The 14,577-nt window shown below is 58.5% G+C and overlaps 1 protein-coding gene across 1 annotated transcript; it reads left to right on the top strand.

Moving 5' to 3' along the window:
• Positions 1 to 1,094: 1,094 nt before the first annotated feature.
• MMP14 (matrix metallopeptidase 14) lies at positions 1,095 to 11,149 on the top strand. Its single transcript, XM_068966168.1, has 10 exons — positions 1,095 to 1,450; positions 5,364 to 5,512; positions 5,774 to 5,896; positions 6,242 to 6,549; positions 7,099 to 7,260; positions 7,536 to 7,696; positions 8,076 to 8,214; positions 8,336 to 8,486; positions 8,934 to 9,049; positions 9,411 to 11,149. The coding sequence occupies exons 1-10, from the start codon at positions 1,346 to 1,348 to the stop codon at positions 9,743 to 9,745; spliced, it is 1,749 nt and encodes a 582-aa protein (XP_068822269.1). The 5' UTR covers positions 1,095 to 1,345; the 3' UTR covers positions 9,746 to 11,149.
• Positions 11,150 to 14,577: the final 3,428 nt, after the last annotated feature.

Raw genomic sequence — 14,577 nt, forward strand, 5'->3', positions numbered from 1 at the left:
TCTAGGATTTATGGAACTTTCTACCTGAAATAATTTCTGTCCAGCCTCCTTTATTCCTTCCCTTGTTTGCCCTCCCCTCTTCTCCACCCCTGCCCCCCACTACCTCCTTCCTCTCTGGCTGACCAGTGCAATTCTTGGATCTTAGATTTTGCTGATGGTCGCCTTTTCTGTCTCCCACACTTTTCCTGCTTCTGTTGTGTTGCTTTTCCAGATCTAGCCTTCAACCTCCTATCTGTCTCCCATTCCCACTGCCTGCTCTGGCCGGCCCTCCCCCTTCTCTACATACCTCCATCTTTTGTTCTGAGTCTAGGCTGCCCTTGAAGGAGGAGGGTATGCTCTCTAAGGGACCATCTCCTTTTCCAGTTTAGAGGTAGAACCCCCATAGTCCTGACTCCCAGCCCCTCTTGTCTGCAATCTTACCAAACTTCATTTGTCTTTCCCCAGATGCCATGGCCTTGCACCCCTTTCCCGCTGTAGTTTAAGGGGCAATAGATCACAAAGGACAATAATAAAGGGAGCACGTGTGTCTTTCTGCAAAGACAGGACGCCCAGATCCAGTGTGGTGGGATTTGTCAGTGGGTAGTTGCATTTTGTTATTGTTGCATTCCCCCCAACAACCCCCTGCAGGGGAGGGACAGGTGGTTGTCAAGAATAAGGGGCAAAAAATTCGATATGGTCAAGCCACAGGTCCCAGCAGACAAACCCCCAAACCAGGTCTCTTGAACATGGAAGACCCCACCACCACCATCCCAGACTGAGCTCCATGTTTGCCCCACTACTGAGCCTAGCACTTCCCACGGAAGTGAGACAAATGCTGAAAGCAGAGGAATCAAGCCACCCAAAATATGCTTAGAAGGAAAAAGTGTCCCACATCCCGTCCCGAGTCCCCCCAAGCCCCCCGCTCTCGGCCTCAACCCCTGCAGATGGCAGCCTCCACCACAGAAAGGCAACTTAGGAGTTTTTTTTTTTTTTTTTTTTTAACCCGACTTTTGGCTGTAATTGGATTCAGGCTGAAACAACCACGTCCGCACTGGGAAAGGAGGGCATAGGGGCGGGGGCGGAGGGAGGCTGTGGGAGAAGGGAGGGACCAGAGAAGAGAGCAAGAGAGGGCTCGCAATCCAGTTCGCCGACTAAGCAGAAGAAAGATCAAAAAACGGGAAAGAGGGGACGAGCAAACAGGCGTCTTCAAGACCGATCCCCTCATCTCCACGTGGACAGCGCTCTGGGCATCCAAATTCAGTGCCTACGGAGGACAAAGGCGCCCCGAGGGAGTGGCGGCGCGACCCCAGGGCTTGGGCCCGGCCGCGGAGCCCGCTTGGCCCGGCTGCCCGGACAGTCGCGGACCATGTCTCCCGCCCCACGACCCGCCTGCAGCCTGCTGCTCCCCGTGCTCACGCTCGCCTCCGCCCTCGCCTCCCTCAGCTCTGCCCAGAGCAGCTTCAGCCCCGAAGTAAGTGAGCTCCTCCGGCCCTGTCCAGAGTCGCGCCCGGGGAGGCGAGCCCGGGGGTCTCCAAGAGAACAGCCCCGGATCGGAGGGGCGAGCGCTCGGGATGCCGGCTCCTCCGGCCTGCAGGTTACCCCTTCCTCTCCACTTCCTCTCCCTTCCGTCCTCATCTCCAAACTTTCAAGTCCATCGACTTTGCCTCCTCCAACCACCCCCCACCCCACTGCGCGCTGCCGACTTTCTGTCCCGTTCCTTTCCTTGGAAGAGCTTTCCAGCCGGAGCCCACTCCCCACCCCTCCTCAGCTCCCCTGGGCTCTAAGCTCAGTTCCGGAACGGGTCGGGAGCCTGATAAATACATGGACTCCGCTCAGAGCCCGCGCTGTCCTGGTTTCTTGTCCTGTGCTAGTTGTTGTTCACCTTTCCAGCTCGCAGGCGCTCGGCCGGCCGCGAGGCTCAGGGGATCGCGGCCCGGGCCCCCCACGCTGCGCCCTCCGCCGCCGCCTCCCGGGCGGTCCCGACCCTCTTCGGACACATCGGCTGCCAGGCGCGGTCGGGGGCGTACGGCGGAGCGGCCCTGGTCCCCAACCCACCCCCGCCTCCGCGAGAGGTCCCCCAGCGTCCCGGCAGCAGCCCTGGCGTCGAGGGTCACGGCGCTGGCGCCCTAGCCCGCGTTTCCGGACACACAAAGCTCTCCTTGTGAGCTGGGGGCTCGACCCGGCCGCCGCCTCCTCGTCCCGCTCCCCCTTCGGCGCCTTTAGGCTTTTTGGTTAATTGCTTTTTTGTGTTAATTGCACGGAGACTTGGGGGTGTTGTACGGGGAGCGGGGTGAGGGCCTGGTCCAGGGCGCCCGCACAGGTCTTCGCTGACTCCGTTGCCCCCGCCTCTCCACCCCGAAGCTGGCCCACCGGGCCCGGGAGGAAGCCGCGTGGGAGTTGTCTGAGGAAGTTTTTCCTCTCCCTCTCTTTTATTTTGGGGTGAAGGTGGGAGACGGATTTGATCAGTTTCTTATTTTGGGCCATCCCAACCCACTCAGCTCGGCCAGGGCCTGGGTGCGGTCGGGAGGGGCAGGGAAGGGCCCCTGAGCAGGGGGAGGGGATCTGGACTTGGCTTCCTCCCTCCTTGTCCCGGCTCTGGTTCCACCCCCGGAGGAAACCTCTCCAGAAAGAACACACTCTCTCTGTCCTGAAGGGATCTGAGGCTGACAGAAGTGTGGCCCTCGGAAGGGGGCGACCAGGGAGAGTGAAAATCTGCCCGGACTAAGCCTGATTTAGTCCAGGAAGAGGCACCCTGTTTCCAGGCCTGGAGTCTTCATCAGAGGCCTAAAGGGGAGAGCTCCTAACAAAAGGAGCCTGGGCGTCTGGGGGGCTTCCCGCTGCCAACTTCGCCAGCCCTGCCTTCCTTCCCTTCCCTGCCCCACTAGGTCCCCCAGAGGAGGGGCGGCAGACCTGGCTCTGTTTTAAGTGGATCATGGGCATTCGCGATGCCAGAACCACCGTTTGCGTCTGAGCCATGGAGGGATGGGAGGCAGAAGGAGAGAGGAGCAGGCCCAGAGGCTGGGATCCAGGGCCTGCAGAAGAGCCAGAGATCCCCCCAACTCCTCTTCAGGATGCTTAGGCCAGAGAAGTGGGCCAGGAGTGGAAAGGGGTTCCTTGTCCTTGACTTCCCCCAGGGGAATACCTTGCACCTCTCGATTTTCAAGACAAAGCCAGCCAACTGAGTTCTCTGATCCTACTGAGTTGCTCTCTCTCCGGGCCTGTCTGGAGGGAGAGAGAGCTGGGATGGCCCGGGCCTCAGGCGCCGTCTCCCTTCTAGCACCTCCGGAGTCCTGCACCAGCTCCCGGATGGACAGCCCTCTCCTCCCCTTGGCCAATCTGGCACTCGGCCCTTCCCCCACTAGGCCGCAGACACAAGAGTCCTCTCTTCTGTGGTTCAGACCTCATAGTCTCCTCTGTGGTTCTTGCTTTGCTCAGAGCCTAGGCCTGGGAGGAGGAGAGGAATGGGGGGCACTTCCTTTCCAGGACTTGCGGCTCACTCGACTCCAGAAAGTCCCTTTCTTGACTAAGTCCCCACCTTTCTCTACTGGATATGGATAGGGTAGAGGTTGATGGGTGTGAATATTCAGACCTGTCTGCCTCCTTGAAAGACTCTTCACGGTGAGGGATTTATCCCAGAGCTCCCCGATGTGGGTTTCCCCCACCTTTCTGCTGCCCTCCCTTCTGTCCTCCTGCCCTAGGAGCTTTGCCCCCCTGAGGGTTTCAGGGCCTGACCTCCGTCTTCCTGCCAGCTCCAACAGCAGTGGGCCATTCCCATCTTTTCTCAAAGTTGAAGCAGCTGCTCCCCTAACAGAGGGCATAAGCCCAGGGGTGTGACTACCCTACAGGTGAGGCCAGGGGCAGAGGGAGTTTCCTGCATACTTGGGCACAGGGCCACCGCAGGTCTCCTGCAGGCACTAGCTGTGGCATCAGTCAGCACAGGTCAGGGCAGGTTTAGAGCTCCCCAGAGAGCAGCCCGGGATAGGAGCCTCCTGCTCTGCTCCCCAGAGGTTAAACTTTGCTCCCCCTCCCCCACCCCGAGGAGGGGCTCTCAGAGCGGGTGGTGCTGGGGTTGTTCTGGCCAGGCCTGTTGGCTGAGGAAAAGCTGGGTTGTTTACATCTTGATCCCTAACTCCCCGTCATCAGCCTTGGGGGATCACTTCCCAGAACCATGTTGCAATTCTTGTCCCTGCGGGCTCAGGTCCCCAGTCAGCTGCTCCTGAATCACCCCCAGCCCCAATGCAAGTGCACTGCTCCATCCCTAAGGCCTGGCCCTGGAGGGAAGGGTCACATGCAGAGCCATCCTAATGACCTGGAGTAGGGGATGCACCTCTGCTCCAAGTTCCTTTCCCAGGAAGCTGCAGCCCCCCTACCCTGGCCTCTTCTAAGAACAAAGCTGGAGCAGGGACTAGAGTTAGGGTTAGAAGTATCTCCCCATCGAGGCTCTGAGCATGTTTATGTTCCATATATAACTTGACTCATTTTACTTTTCCAACCTTAGGAAAACACTCTATTGTTCTTAGAATAAAGGCTGACTTTTTCCTCAACAGGGTTTTGCAGTGTGCGTACCTTTCAATCAAACACCAAAAATATAATGTATGTTAAGGTAATATGCCACCCTTTATATTATGAACAATTCAAATCATACCTGAAATAAATTACAGTCACCAAAATACTAAATAAAACACTCACCCTAATGCTAACCACCACCTCAATCTCCCACTCCTCTTTTGAGAACCTTAAATGGGATGTTAGGTCCCAAGTCCTCGGTCTCATGCTGCCTGGGTAGAGACAGTGGCAGGATCCTGGCTCTTGGTCTAGTCACATCCCCACCACCTCCAAAGACCCCAGCTTCCTCTGTCAGCAGTCAGCCTGAGCCCTAGCTTCTTTTCTGCCCTCCTTCCAAAAAGATCTCAGAGCTGTGCATATCCTGGAGGCATGCCTGTCCCAGGAGAACCTCGTGCCAGGCCTCAGAGTGGAGCCCCCTCAGCCTCTCCCTTCTCCATCTACCATGGGACACACCCCAGCCTCAGGTAGAACATGCAGTATTTACAAGAACACTGACAGAGGAGGAGAGAGCTGGAAGGGATCTCGGCTCTTAGAAGACATCCCAGAACTCAATTAAACACCAGGGCTTCCATCAGAAGGGTTACAGCCAAAGCGCGGAGCTGTGGCTCTCCACCCCTCCAAGGGGATCGGCCATACTAGGACCTGGGCCAGAGTTTGGGTCCAGCCTGGGAGTTCTTCCAGACCCATTGCCAGAGCCAGGCTGGGAGCTCATGGCCCTTTCCACGCCAAGCCAAGCGTGTGTTCCAGGTGCCGTGAGGAGGCAGGGGCTCCCCTTGGGCCAGGTGGGGATGCTCCAAGCCACACCCCTTTCACCACAGGCCTGGCTGCAGCAGTATGGCTACCTGCCCCCTGGAGACCTGCGGACCCACACACAGCGCTCACCCCAGTCCCTCTCAGCTGCCATCGCTGCCATGCAGAGGTTCTACGGTCTGCGAGTGACAGGCAAGGCTGATGCAGACACCATGAAGTAAGTGCTAGAACCTAGCGGGAATTCTGCCCAGCACCCACCCACATGACACAGCAGAGAGGTTGCCACCTGAATGCCTAGCCCTGCCCCTGCACCTCATCCCCACAAGATGATCCTGACGCTCTCCTGCTCACCCGAACCTCATGATCTTACCTCTTTCCCACACTGACCCTGGGGCCAGACATTCCCCCTCTCCTCTGAAGACCGGCGTTCTTTCATGTACTCTCCTGACCACAATCCCCACACTCCAACCCACCCCAGGGCCATGAGGCGCCCCCGCTGTGGTGTTCCAGACAAGTTTGGGGCTGAAATCAAGGCCAATGTTCGAAGGAAGCGCTATGCCATCCAGGGACTCAAATGGCAGCATAACGAGATCACTTTCTGGTGAGTCCAACAGGCAAGTGGCCTTTCTCACATCACGTTACCCTTCCCTATCAGGGATGCTTAGAGACTCAGAGGCCCCCTTCCCTACTCACCCCTGTTCCTGCAAAGCATCCTTGGGAGTAGGGAGGAAAATGGCTCCCGTCCTGGAGAGAGGTGCAGTCCCTGGAGGGTATATTCCAGGGCCAGAAGGCCCTCAGTTCTTGGGGCAGAGGCATCGTGAGACGGCAGGAAGCGCCGGGTCAGACAAAGATGGCTGGGTGGCTCAGTCAGACCTGGGAGAGTACAGGGAAGGAGAGTTTTGCCCCTAACACACTCCCATCCTCTCCCCACGTGGCTGGACCTCAGCATCCAGAACTACACCCCCAAGGTGGGCGAGTATGCCACATTTGAGGCCATCCGCAAGGCATTCCGAGTGTGGGAGAGTGCCACGCCACTGCGCTTCCGAGAGGTACCCTATGCCTACATCCGTGAGGGCCACGAGAAGCAGGCCGACATCATGATCTTCTTTGCTGAGGGCTTCCATGGTGACAGCACGCCTTTCGATGGCGAGGGCGGCTTCCTGGCCCATGCCTACTTCCCAGGCCCCAACATTGGAGGGGACACCCACTTTGACTCTGCCGAGCCCTGGACTGTCCGGAATGAGGATCTAAATGGTGAGCGAGGTAGCCCTGGGTCTCTTATCCCTCGGAGAGTCAAGAGTCGTTTGCATGCGGGTTCTCTGGCCTCCTCCCCAAAACTCAGACTCCCTGCCCCCAAATCACAGGGCTTGTTGGGAACCACAGAGATCTCCTGGTCTGGCTTCCAAGGAAGGCAGGAATCCTGTTTTGACCTATTTACATCTGGTCCCTCCATTCGCCCAATAATTAACTTCCCAGTCAAAGACTCTGAAGCGTCTGCATCAGCCACTTTTCCAGGCAAATGTCATGTCTGGCTCCTGGGAGAAACTGAGGCCCAGATAGGACCTCGGCTTCTCTTAACACAACCCTCGCTGGAACTGGGATCCAGCCAGTCTCTCCTCTACCCAGAGGAGTTGCTGACTGGCTTTGTGCCTCATTTGCCAGATATGAGTCTGGAACTCAGGGTTTGGTCACTTCGGGTGGAAAATTTGGCAGGCAGGCTTCACTGGGAAACTTCTGATGGGGAAGCAGCGAGTCTGAGGGGAGGGACCTAGGCTGCCATCATAACCAGCCCCATCCCTCCAGGGAATGACATCTTTCTGGTGGCTGTGCACGAGCTGGGCCATGCCCTGGGCCTTGAGCATTCCAACGATCCCTCGGCCATCATGGCACCCTTTTACCAGTGGATGGACACAGAGAACTTCGTGCTGCCCGATGACGACCGCCGGGGCATCCAGCAACTTTATGGTAACTAACCTATGCCCACATCTGCTCCTTTCTCTCTGCTGCTTGTCTCCTCCAGCTCTCTCTGGCCTGGGCATTTCCCCCTCCCTCATGCCCTACAGTCTTCCCGTTCCCCCACCCCTGCCCCATGACTCCACCTCCATCGGCCCCACTTTTGACCCCACCCTTTCTGTCCTTTCCCAGCTGATTGCTTCAGTCTCCCCCCAAGGTGTTTTCTGCCCATGTGTCTGTCCTTTCCTCCTACTCTGCCAAAGTCTGAAATGCCCCTCATGTTCCAGGGAGTAAGTCAGGATCCCCCACCAAGATCCCCCCTCAACCCAGGACCACCTCCAGGCCTTCCATCCCTGATAAGCCCAAAAATCCCACCTACGGGCCCAACATCTGTGACGGGAACTTTGACACCGTGGCCATGCTTCGAGGGGAGATGTTTGTCTTCAAGGTAAGAGGAAGAGGTGGGCTGGTGTGGGGGACAAAAGGGCTCTATGACCGGGTGGCAGGGTGGGCACAGAAGCAGGAGGACGAAACACTGTGAAAGTGAATTCGCTCAGTCGTGTCCGACTCTCTGCGACCCCGTGGACTGTAGCCTACCAGGCTCCTCCATCCTTGGGATTTAAAGGCAAGAGTACTGGAGTGGGTTGCCATTCCCTTCTCCAGGAGATCTTCCTGACCCAGGGATCGAACCCGGGTCTCCCGCATTGTAGGCAGACGCTTTACCATCTGAGCCACCAGGGATGTCAACCTATAAAACTGAGGCAATGGGGGAGTTTTGGGGACTGAGCTGGAGGACAAAGCTAAAGACTGAATGAACTGCCTCCCAGGAGCGTTGGTTCTGGCGCGTGAGGAAAAACCAGGTGATGGATGGATACCCCATGCCCATCGGCCAGTTCTGGCGGGGCCTGCCCGCATCCATCAACACTGCCTATGAGAGGAAGGATGGCAAGTTTGTCTTCTTCAAAGGTAACCAGACATTCTACCGTAGTCTTTGGGTGTGGGCGGGGCTCCCTGAAGGAGCATGTTCCACTTGGCTCCTCCAAAGACCCAGGTGGAATGAGATCCTGCCCTCCCCTCCCCGCCCCAGGAGACAAGCACTGGGTGTTTGACGAAGCTTCCCTGGAGCCTGGCTACCCCAAGCACATTAAGGAGCTGGGCCGAGGACTGCCTACTGACAGGATTGATGCTGCTCTCTTCTGGATGCCCAATGGAAAGACCTATTTCTTCCGAGGAAACAAGTAAGACCTCGCCTTCCTCCTCACACACCACCCACCAGATTCCCTCAATTCTAGTGGAAGACCCACTTGCCCCCCGAGATGTCTCCCTGAAGAAGGCACTGGCTGAGCCTCCGCTGTTGCCTAGCAACAGGCAGCCTCCATTGGGTGCTGAGTGAGTGGGATATGACCCGGTCACCATTATTTTAGACCTGGTCATTTGACGCCTTCTGCCCCCAGCACCATGCCTCCGCCCCAGCTGCCAGGCACTGTCATTAAGGGCTGCTGGAGGCTCCTTGCAGCCTGGGCCCTCCCTTCCACCCCCAGCTTCCGCTGCTTTCAGCTCCAGGCCCTCATTAGTCAAAACCCCTGTCCCCCACCCTTCGCTCACTGGTGAATTCAGTCCCAGGTCACTCCCCTCGGAGGATGTGCCCAGTGTCAAGCCGCTTCCTTTCCCCACCTCTCCTCTAGGTACTACCGTTTCAACGAGGAGCTCAGGATAGTGGAAAGTGAATACCCCAAAAACATCAAGGTCTGGGAAGGAATCCCTGAGTCTCCCAGAGGGTCGTTCATGGGCAGCGACGAAGGTGAGAGGGGCACGGGAGGTGTCGGTGAAGGGAGGACAGGAACAGGGAGTTAAGGAAGAGCAGGACGAAAGACCGAGAGCGTTGGGCAGAAAATGGATGATGCTGAGAACCGGGGAGCCCTGTGCCGGGCCCTAAGTGCTTCCTGCGTTTCAGACCCTTCGATCTGCCCCACTCTCTGAGCCTGGTGCTCTAGTTACCTGGCTTCACAGCTGAGGAGACGGGTGCTCAGAAAGGTGAGGGGATGAGCTCAGTGGCCTCGCACACTTACCGGTTTTCTTCCCCTCTGCTTCTCTCTTTGGCTCTGCTCCGGACACCGCGTCCACCTCGCGGCTTCCATGCCACCCTCTTGCTGACCCTGCAGTCTTCACTTACTTCTACAAGGGGAACAAGTACTGGAAATTCAACAACCAGAAGCTGAAGGTTGAGCCGGGCTACCCCAAGTCAGCCCTGCGGGACTGGATGGGCTGCCCGTCATCGGGGGGCCAGCCGGATGAGGGGACTGAGGAGGAGACGGAGGTGATCATCATCGAGGTGGACGAGGAAGGCAGCGGGGCAGTGAGCGCGGCCGCCGTGGTGCTCCCGGTGCTGCTGCTGCTGCTGGTGCTGGCGGTGGGCCTCGCCGTCTTCTTCTTCAGACGGCACGGGACCCCCAAGCGACTGCTCTATTGCCAGCGCTCCCTGCTGGACAAGGTCTGACCCCCACTGCCGCCCGCCCACTCCTACCACAAGGACTTTGCCTCTGAAGGCCAGTGGCAGCAGGTGGTGGTGGGTGGGCTGCTCCCGCCCGGCCCCGGCCCCAGCCCCAGCCCTCCCCCTGTCCCTTTTTCTCTGTCCCATGACTGGCCTCTCCCACCCTCCACGCTGGCATTGCTTCTTCCCTAGATGGGTCCCCCCGGGGGCTGAGCAGGGGCCGCCCTCCCAGCCCCTGCCCCTCAGGGGCCCCCATGGCTTGGTGTGTGTTCAGCCCCATCTGAATGTCTGGGCTCTGCACTTGAAGGCAGGACCCTCAGACCTCGCTGGTAAAGGTCACATGGGGTCATCTGCTCCTTTTCCATTCCCTGACATACCTTTAACCTCTGAACTCTGACCTCAGGAGGCTCTGGGCACTTCAGCTCCGCAATCCCCTAGGTGTACCCAGTTGGCAGCCTCCCACCACTCCCTCTGGCTAAAAGAAATCTAATCCTGTTGTGGTGGGAGGAGACCCTGAGTGAGAGAGTGTGGGTTACACAGCCACCCTAAGACCCTGGGAGGAAAGCTCAGTGAGGGCCAGTCCTCTCCACAAACATATGCCTCTGCCCCACCGGCCCCTGAGAACTTCCACAGAAGGAGCCTGAGCCATTAGGACTAAACTGGGGCTGCAGAAACCCTTGACAGCCCTACCCTCCCAAACGTTAGCCTCGGATGGGGATGTCAAGGTTGGAAGAGCTGAGACCAGGGGTGCAGCCACTGGGGTGGGGCCCACGAGCCCCAGGGGGTGAGCCTGGAGGCCACAGAGAAAGAACCTCGCTCATAATGCAGGCAGCTGGGGTAGGGACCCAGGGGCAGAGTAGTCAGAGGGGACAGGGCAGGACCAAAAGGCAAACCAGGGAGGCGCAACAGGAGTGGATGGCTGAGGGCCAGGCAGGGACGCCACAGAGTGGGCTGTGGCACCCGGGGGAGGGCACTTTTCATTGGCGCTCTCAGGAAGGGCTCGAGAGAGGCACACCTGCTCCTGTTTGGGTGCCCTGGCTTCAATCAGACAGCGTGGAGGGCAAGGCAGGCAGCCAGAGAAAGGGGCAGAGAGGGTGCCTGTCGGGGATCGGCGGCTCGGGACTTTGGTGAGAGCAGCCACCTAGTTAGGGAGCCGAGGATCAGCCGGCCTCAGCCATCTTCTGCAAAGGGGCACCTGCCTGGGCATTTGCGTCAGGTTAGCCCCTCACTTCCCGATGCCCCCCGCCACTCAGACCTTCCTACAGGTGTCCTGCCCCCACTCCCACCCAGCCCACCCGTTTGAAGTCTCCTTCGGCCACCGAGGGTGGTCATGGTACCAGAGACTCGGGAGCGTGAGAGGCCCTGTGGGGGCAGTGAGAGGATAGGGATGTCAGGGTGGGGGGGGCTGGGGGGGTGGGAGAAATGGGGTGAACGGTGCTGGCAGTTCGGCTAAAGTTGTCTTGTTTGGGGTTTTTGTTTTGTTTAATGTATATTTTTATTATAATTATTATATATGAATTCCCTTCAAATCGTTCCTTTTTGTTAACAAGGGGCATGGGGTGGGGTGGGGGTGGGGGCAGAGGCATCCGACCCCAGGAACCTGCAGGGCGGGGCTGGGTCATTGCCCTCTAAGGACATTTTTGACCTTGTTCAACCTTTCCACAAAGAATAAACAGTGTTTCACATTCTTTGTGTGGCTGCAGTTTGTGTGCCTGGATGTGGCTGCGAGGGGAATGGAAAGCAGGGGGCCCTGCAGTGTTTTCCGTGAGGTGGGTTTTTGGTATTTTTCATAAAGGAATATGTTTATTCTCAGTGGACGAAAGGGATGCAGGCGCCAGAGCTGGGGGGGAGGTGGGCATGCTTTTGGGGGGCAGGGGAGTGGTCCACAGAGGCCAGCTACTGTACCCCAACCTGGCCTCTGAGGCCCAGGACTGCAAAGGCAAGAGGAAGTGGCCAAGCTGAGGCTACTCGGAAAATCTTCCTAAATTGCGTTACCCTGTCGTGTGACCCAGCCGCAGGCCCTCTGCTTCCTCAGGCCACGTGCTGGCTGCTGGGGGATCCCCCTGCCACAGTCGGCCTAAGGCTCGGGGGCAGGCCCCTCTCCCCAGCCCTCAGGACCTCAGCCTCTACCAGGCGCGGGGCTCCCCTGCAGGGGCAGAAGAGACAGGAAGGGAGAAGGTTGCCGCACGGCCGGTTAGGAGCAGCCTATCTGGCCAAATGAGAGTCTCACCCCAGCTGCCTACGAGAGGCAGGATGGTCAGGTAGGAAGGGCAGGATGACAAGGCTTTGTTTCCTCTTTCCCTAGAAACTGGTGCCCTAGACAGGGTTCCCAGGCTGTCGACCCACCCTTCCACCAAAGCAGCCTGGAGGGAAGAATCAGCTGCTGAGTCAGCTCAGCTGAAGGGGAGCAGCGCTTATTCTTCCCTCCTTCCCTTCCTGCCTCAGCCCGGCCCTCCCCGGGCTCCAGCCCAGGCCCCCTCCACGGCCTGCCTCCAAGAGCCCTGGCCCCACCTAGGCCAGGCGTTCTATCCAGCTGCTATTCAGGGCTGGCGGGTGTGATTGCTTTGGCAGAAGGGGTACCCCACCTTCCTGCCAGCCAGGAACCCTGACCCTACGCCTGGCCTCCTGTGCCTCTCCTGCCAACAGCTGTTTGGCACAGCCTGTGCATCTCCGTGGAGTTGGATACCACCTCCCTGCCACTCTCACCAGAGGGGATGGGGACCCTGAGAAGTCAGGGGCGTCTGGGGGCAGTGGGGCCCATGCGTGTGGCAAGAAGCTCAAAGATGAGCTCATGGCCCCTTTGTGTTTTTGTGGCTCACATCTGGAGGCAATTACAGATGTTATCCAGTGGGAGTTCTGCAAAACACAGCTGGAGCCAGCGGAGGAGCACGGGGAGGGGGGGCTGCCAGAGGGAAGAGCGGGGGGAGCCTGGGGCTCCCGTGGCTGGACTGTGGTTTCCCCATCACGAGGAAATTGTTTGGCCCTGATTCTGGAATCACAAGATGCTCTCTGAAGCCAAGGGGGAGAGATGGAATGGAGGACCAGAGACAAAGGGGGAAGAGGTGGAAGAGGCTTCGCAAGCAGGGAGAATTGCAGGGTGGAGGCCACAAGTCCCGTGCTTCTGACGTGCCTTGGGTCTGAGGGATCCAGCCCAGTGAGGCAGCTGGGGGACCCCACCCGGCCCCAGCTGAGTGAACCATCAGGTTAGGCTGGGTGAGGGGAGACCAGAGGCCCCGTGGCTCCCGAGAGACCTGCAAACTGCATTCACTGGCCCTACCCTGCTTTGTCCATTGGGCCTGACCCAGTTTCTATGGTTCCAAGTTCCTTTATTCGAAAGCAGCACATGTGAGTTAGAGCAGCCAGGAGGGAGCCAAGGGGAATCTGCAAGGAGGTTTGGGCAAAACCCAGGGAAGCGGGCTCTCGGGAGACTGGACTGGGGGCAAACACAGAACACAGGCTATGCTCTGCCCACCACAGCGCCCCGCACGTTTCCAGGGGGAGCCACGGACACCCTTGGCCTCGCCTCCCTCCTGGGGGTTCCTGCCACCACCTGGGCCTGTGCCTCCAAGGCTGCCAGCCAGGTACTGGGTCCATGGGATGGAAAAGAGAGGGGAAGCCCTAAGCGGAGCGGAGCTCTCTAGAGGAGAGGGGACTGAGCACAGCGACCCCCACCCACAATCTGGCAGCTGTGCTGGTCCTTCCCCGTCCTTCCCCTCAGCCCTCATCTCCCCACAGTCTGACGGACTTCCCAGTCCTCTTTACTCTGTCCCCTGACTCCCTTTTCCAGCTAAAGGGAGGTGGTGGGAAACCAATACCTGCTGAGGTCCTCACACAACACTCAAGGACACAGGCACTGACATTGCCCCCATTTTACAGATGTGGAAACTGAGGCCCAGATAAGATTTGCTCAAGCTCCCAGCTTGGTAGTCCAAAAGTAAAACCCAGTCCTGTCTGACTTTTTTTCCTATACAAGCAGATTCTGACCATGTCTCTTGGGGTCCCCTCCAGTGTGAACCCCCACGTAGCTGGGCGTGGGCAGGGCAGCGTGTGTTCTGTGGACTCTGTCAGCATGTGTGCGCTTGCCTGCTGTGCTATGTCACAGGAGCACAGGAGAGAAGGGCCGTTCCAAGGAATCTGCTTGGCCAGGAGTCATCGTCCTTCCTAGGGGCAAGAACAGGTATTCTGATGGAACGGAAGAGGCATAGCACTGAGAAGCCAGAGGAACTGAATGGGACAAAGGCGGCAGCTAGGGGAGGGATGAGTGTGTGTACTAAGTCACTACAGTCGTGTCTGACTCACTGTGACCCCATGAACTGCAGCCCTCCTCGGTCCATGGGATTCTCTATGTAAGAATGCTGGAGCAGGTTGCCATTTCCTCCTCCAGGGATCTTTCTGACCCAGAGATAGATGGAACCCACATTTCCCGAAGCTCCTGTGCTGAAGGTGGGGGAGGGATGAGGGTGGCCAGAGTCTGAGGCAGGGGCCTAGGGGGAGGAGGAGGCCTTCAGGGTGGTTCCCGTACCCTGAGGCTCCAGGGAAACCCCAGGTGAGGTTGCTCCATTGTCCTGTGGTCCCCACACCCCCATCTAACCCACCCCCCAAATCTCTGCTTGCCTCCCTCAAACAGTCTTGGGAGGCTGGGGAGACCCAGAGGCAGCCTTCTTCGAGGAGGCTGAGCAGCCAGGGCTTGGAAAGGAGGCGGGCCTGACTGGCCAGAAGCCACCTTCCAAATGAGCTCACACACATATTTTCCACCCTGGCCCAGGGCCGTGGCTGGGTGCCTTCCAGGCCAGCCTTCCCCAGGCAGGCCCGGCCCCCTCTGTCCTCCCCTATCCCTC

This window comes from Capricornis sumatraensis, chromosome 2 (genome assembly GCF_032405125.1).
Source record: "Capricornis sumatraensis isolate serow.1 chromosome 2, serow.2, whole genome shotgun sequence".
Lineage (NCBI taxonomy): Eukaryota > Metazoa > Chordata > Mammalia > Artiodactyla > Bovidae > Capricornis > Capricornis sumatraensis.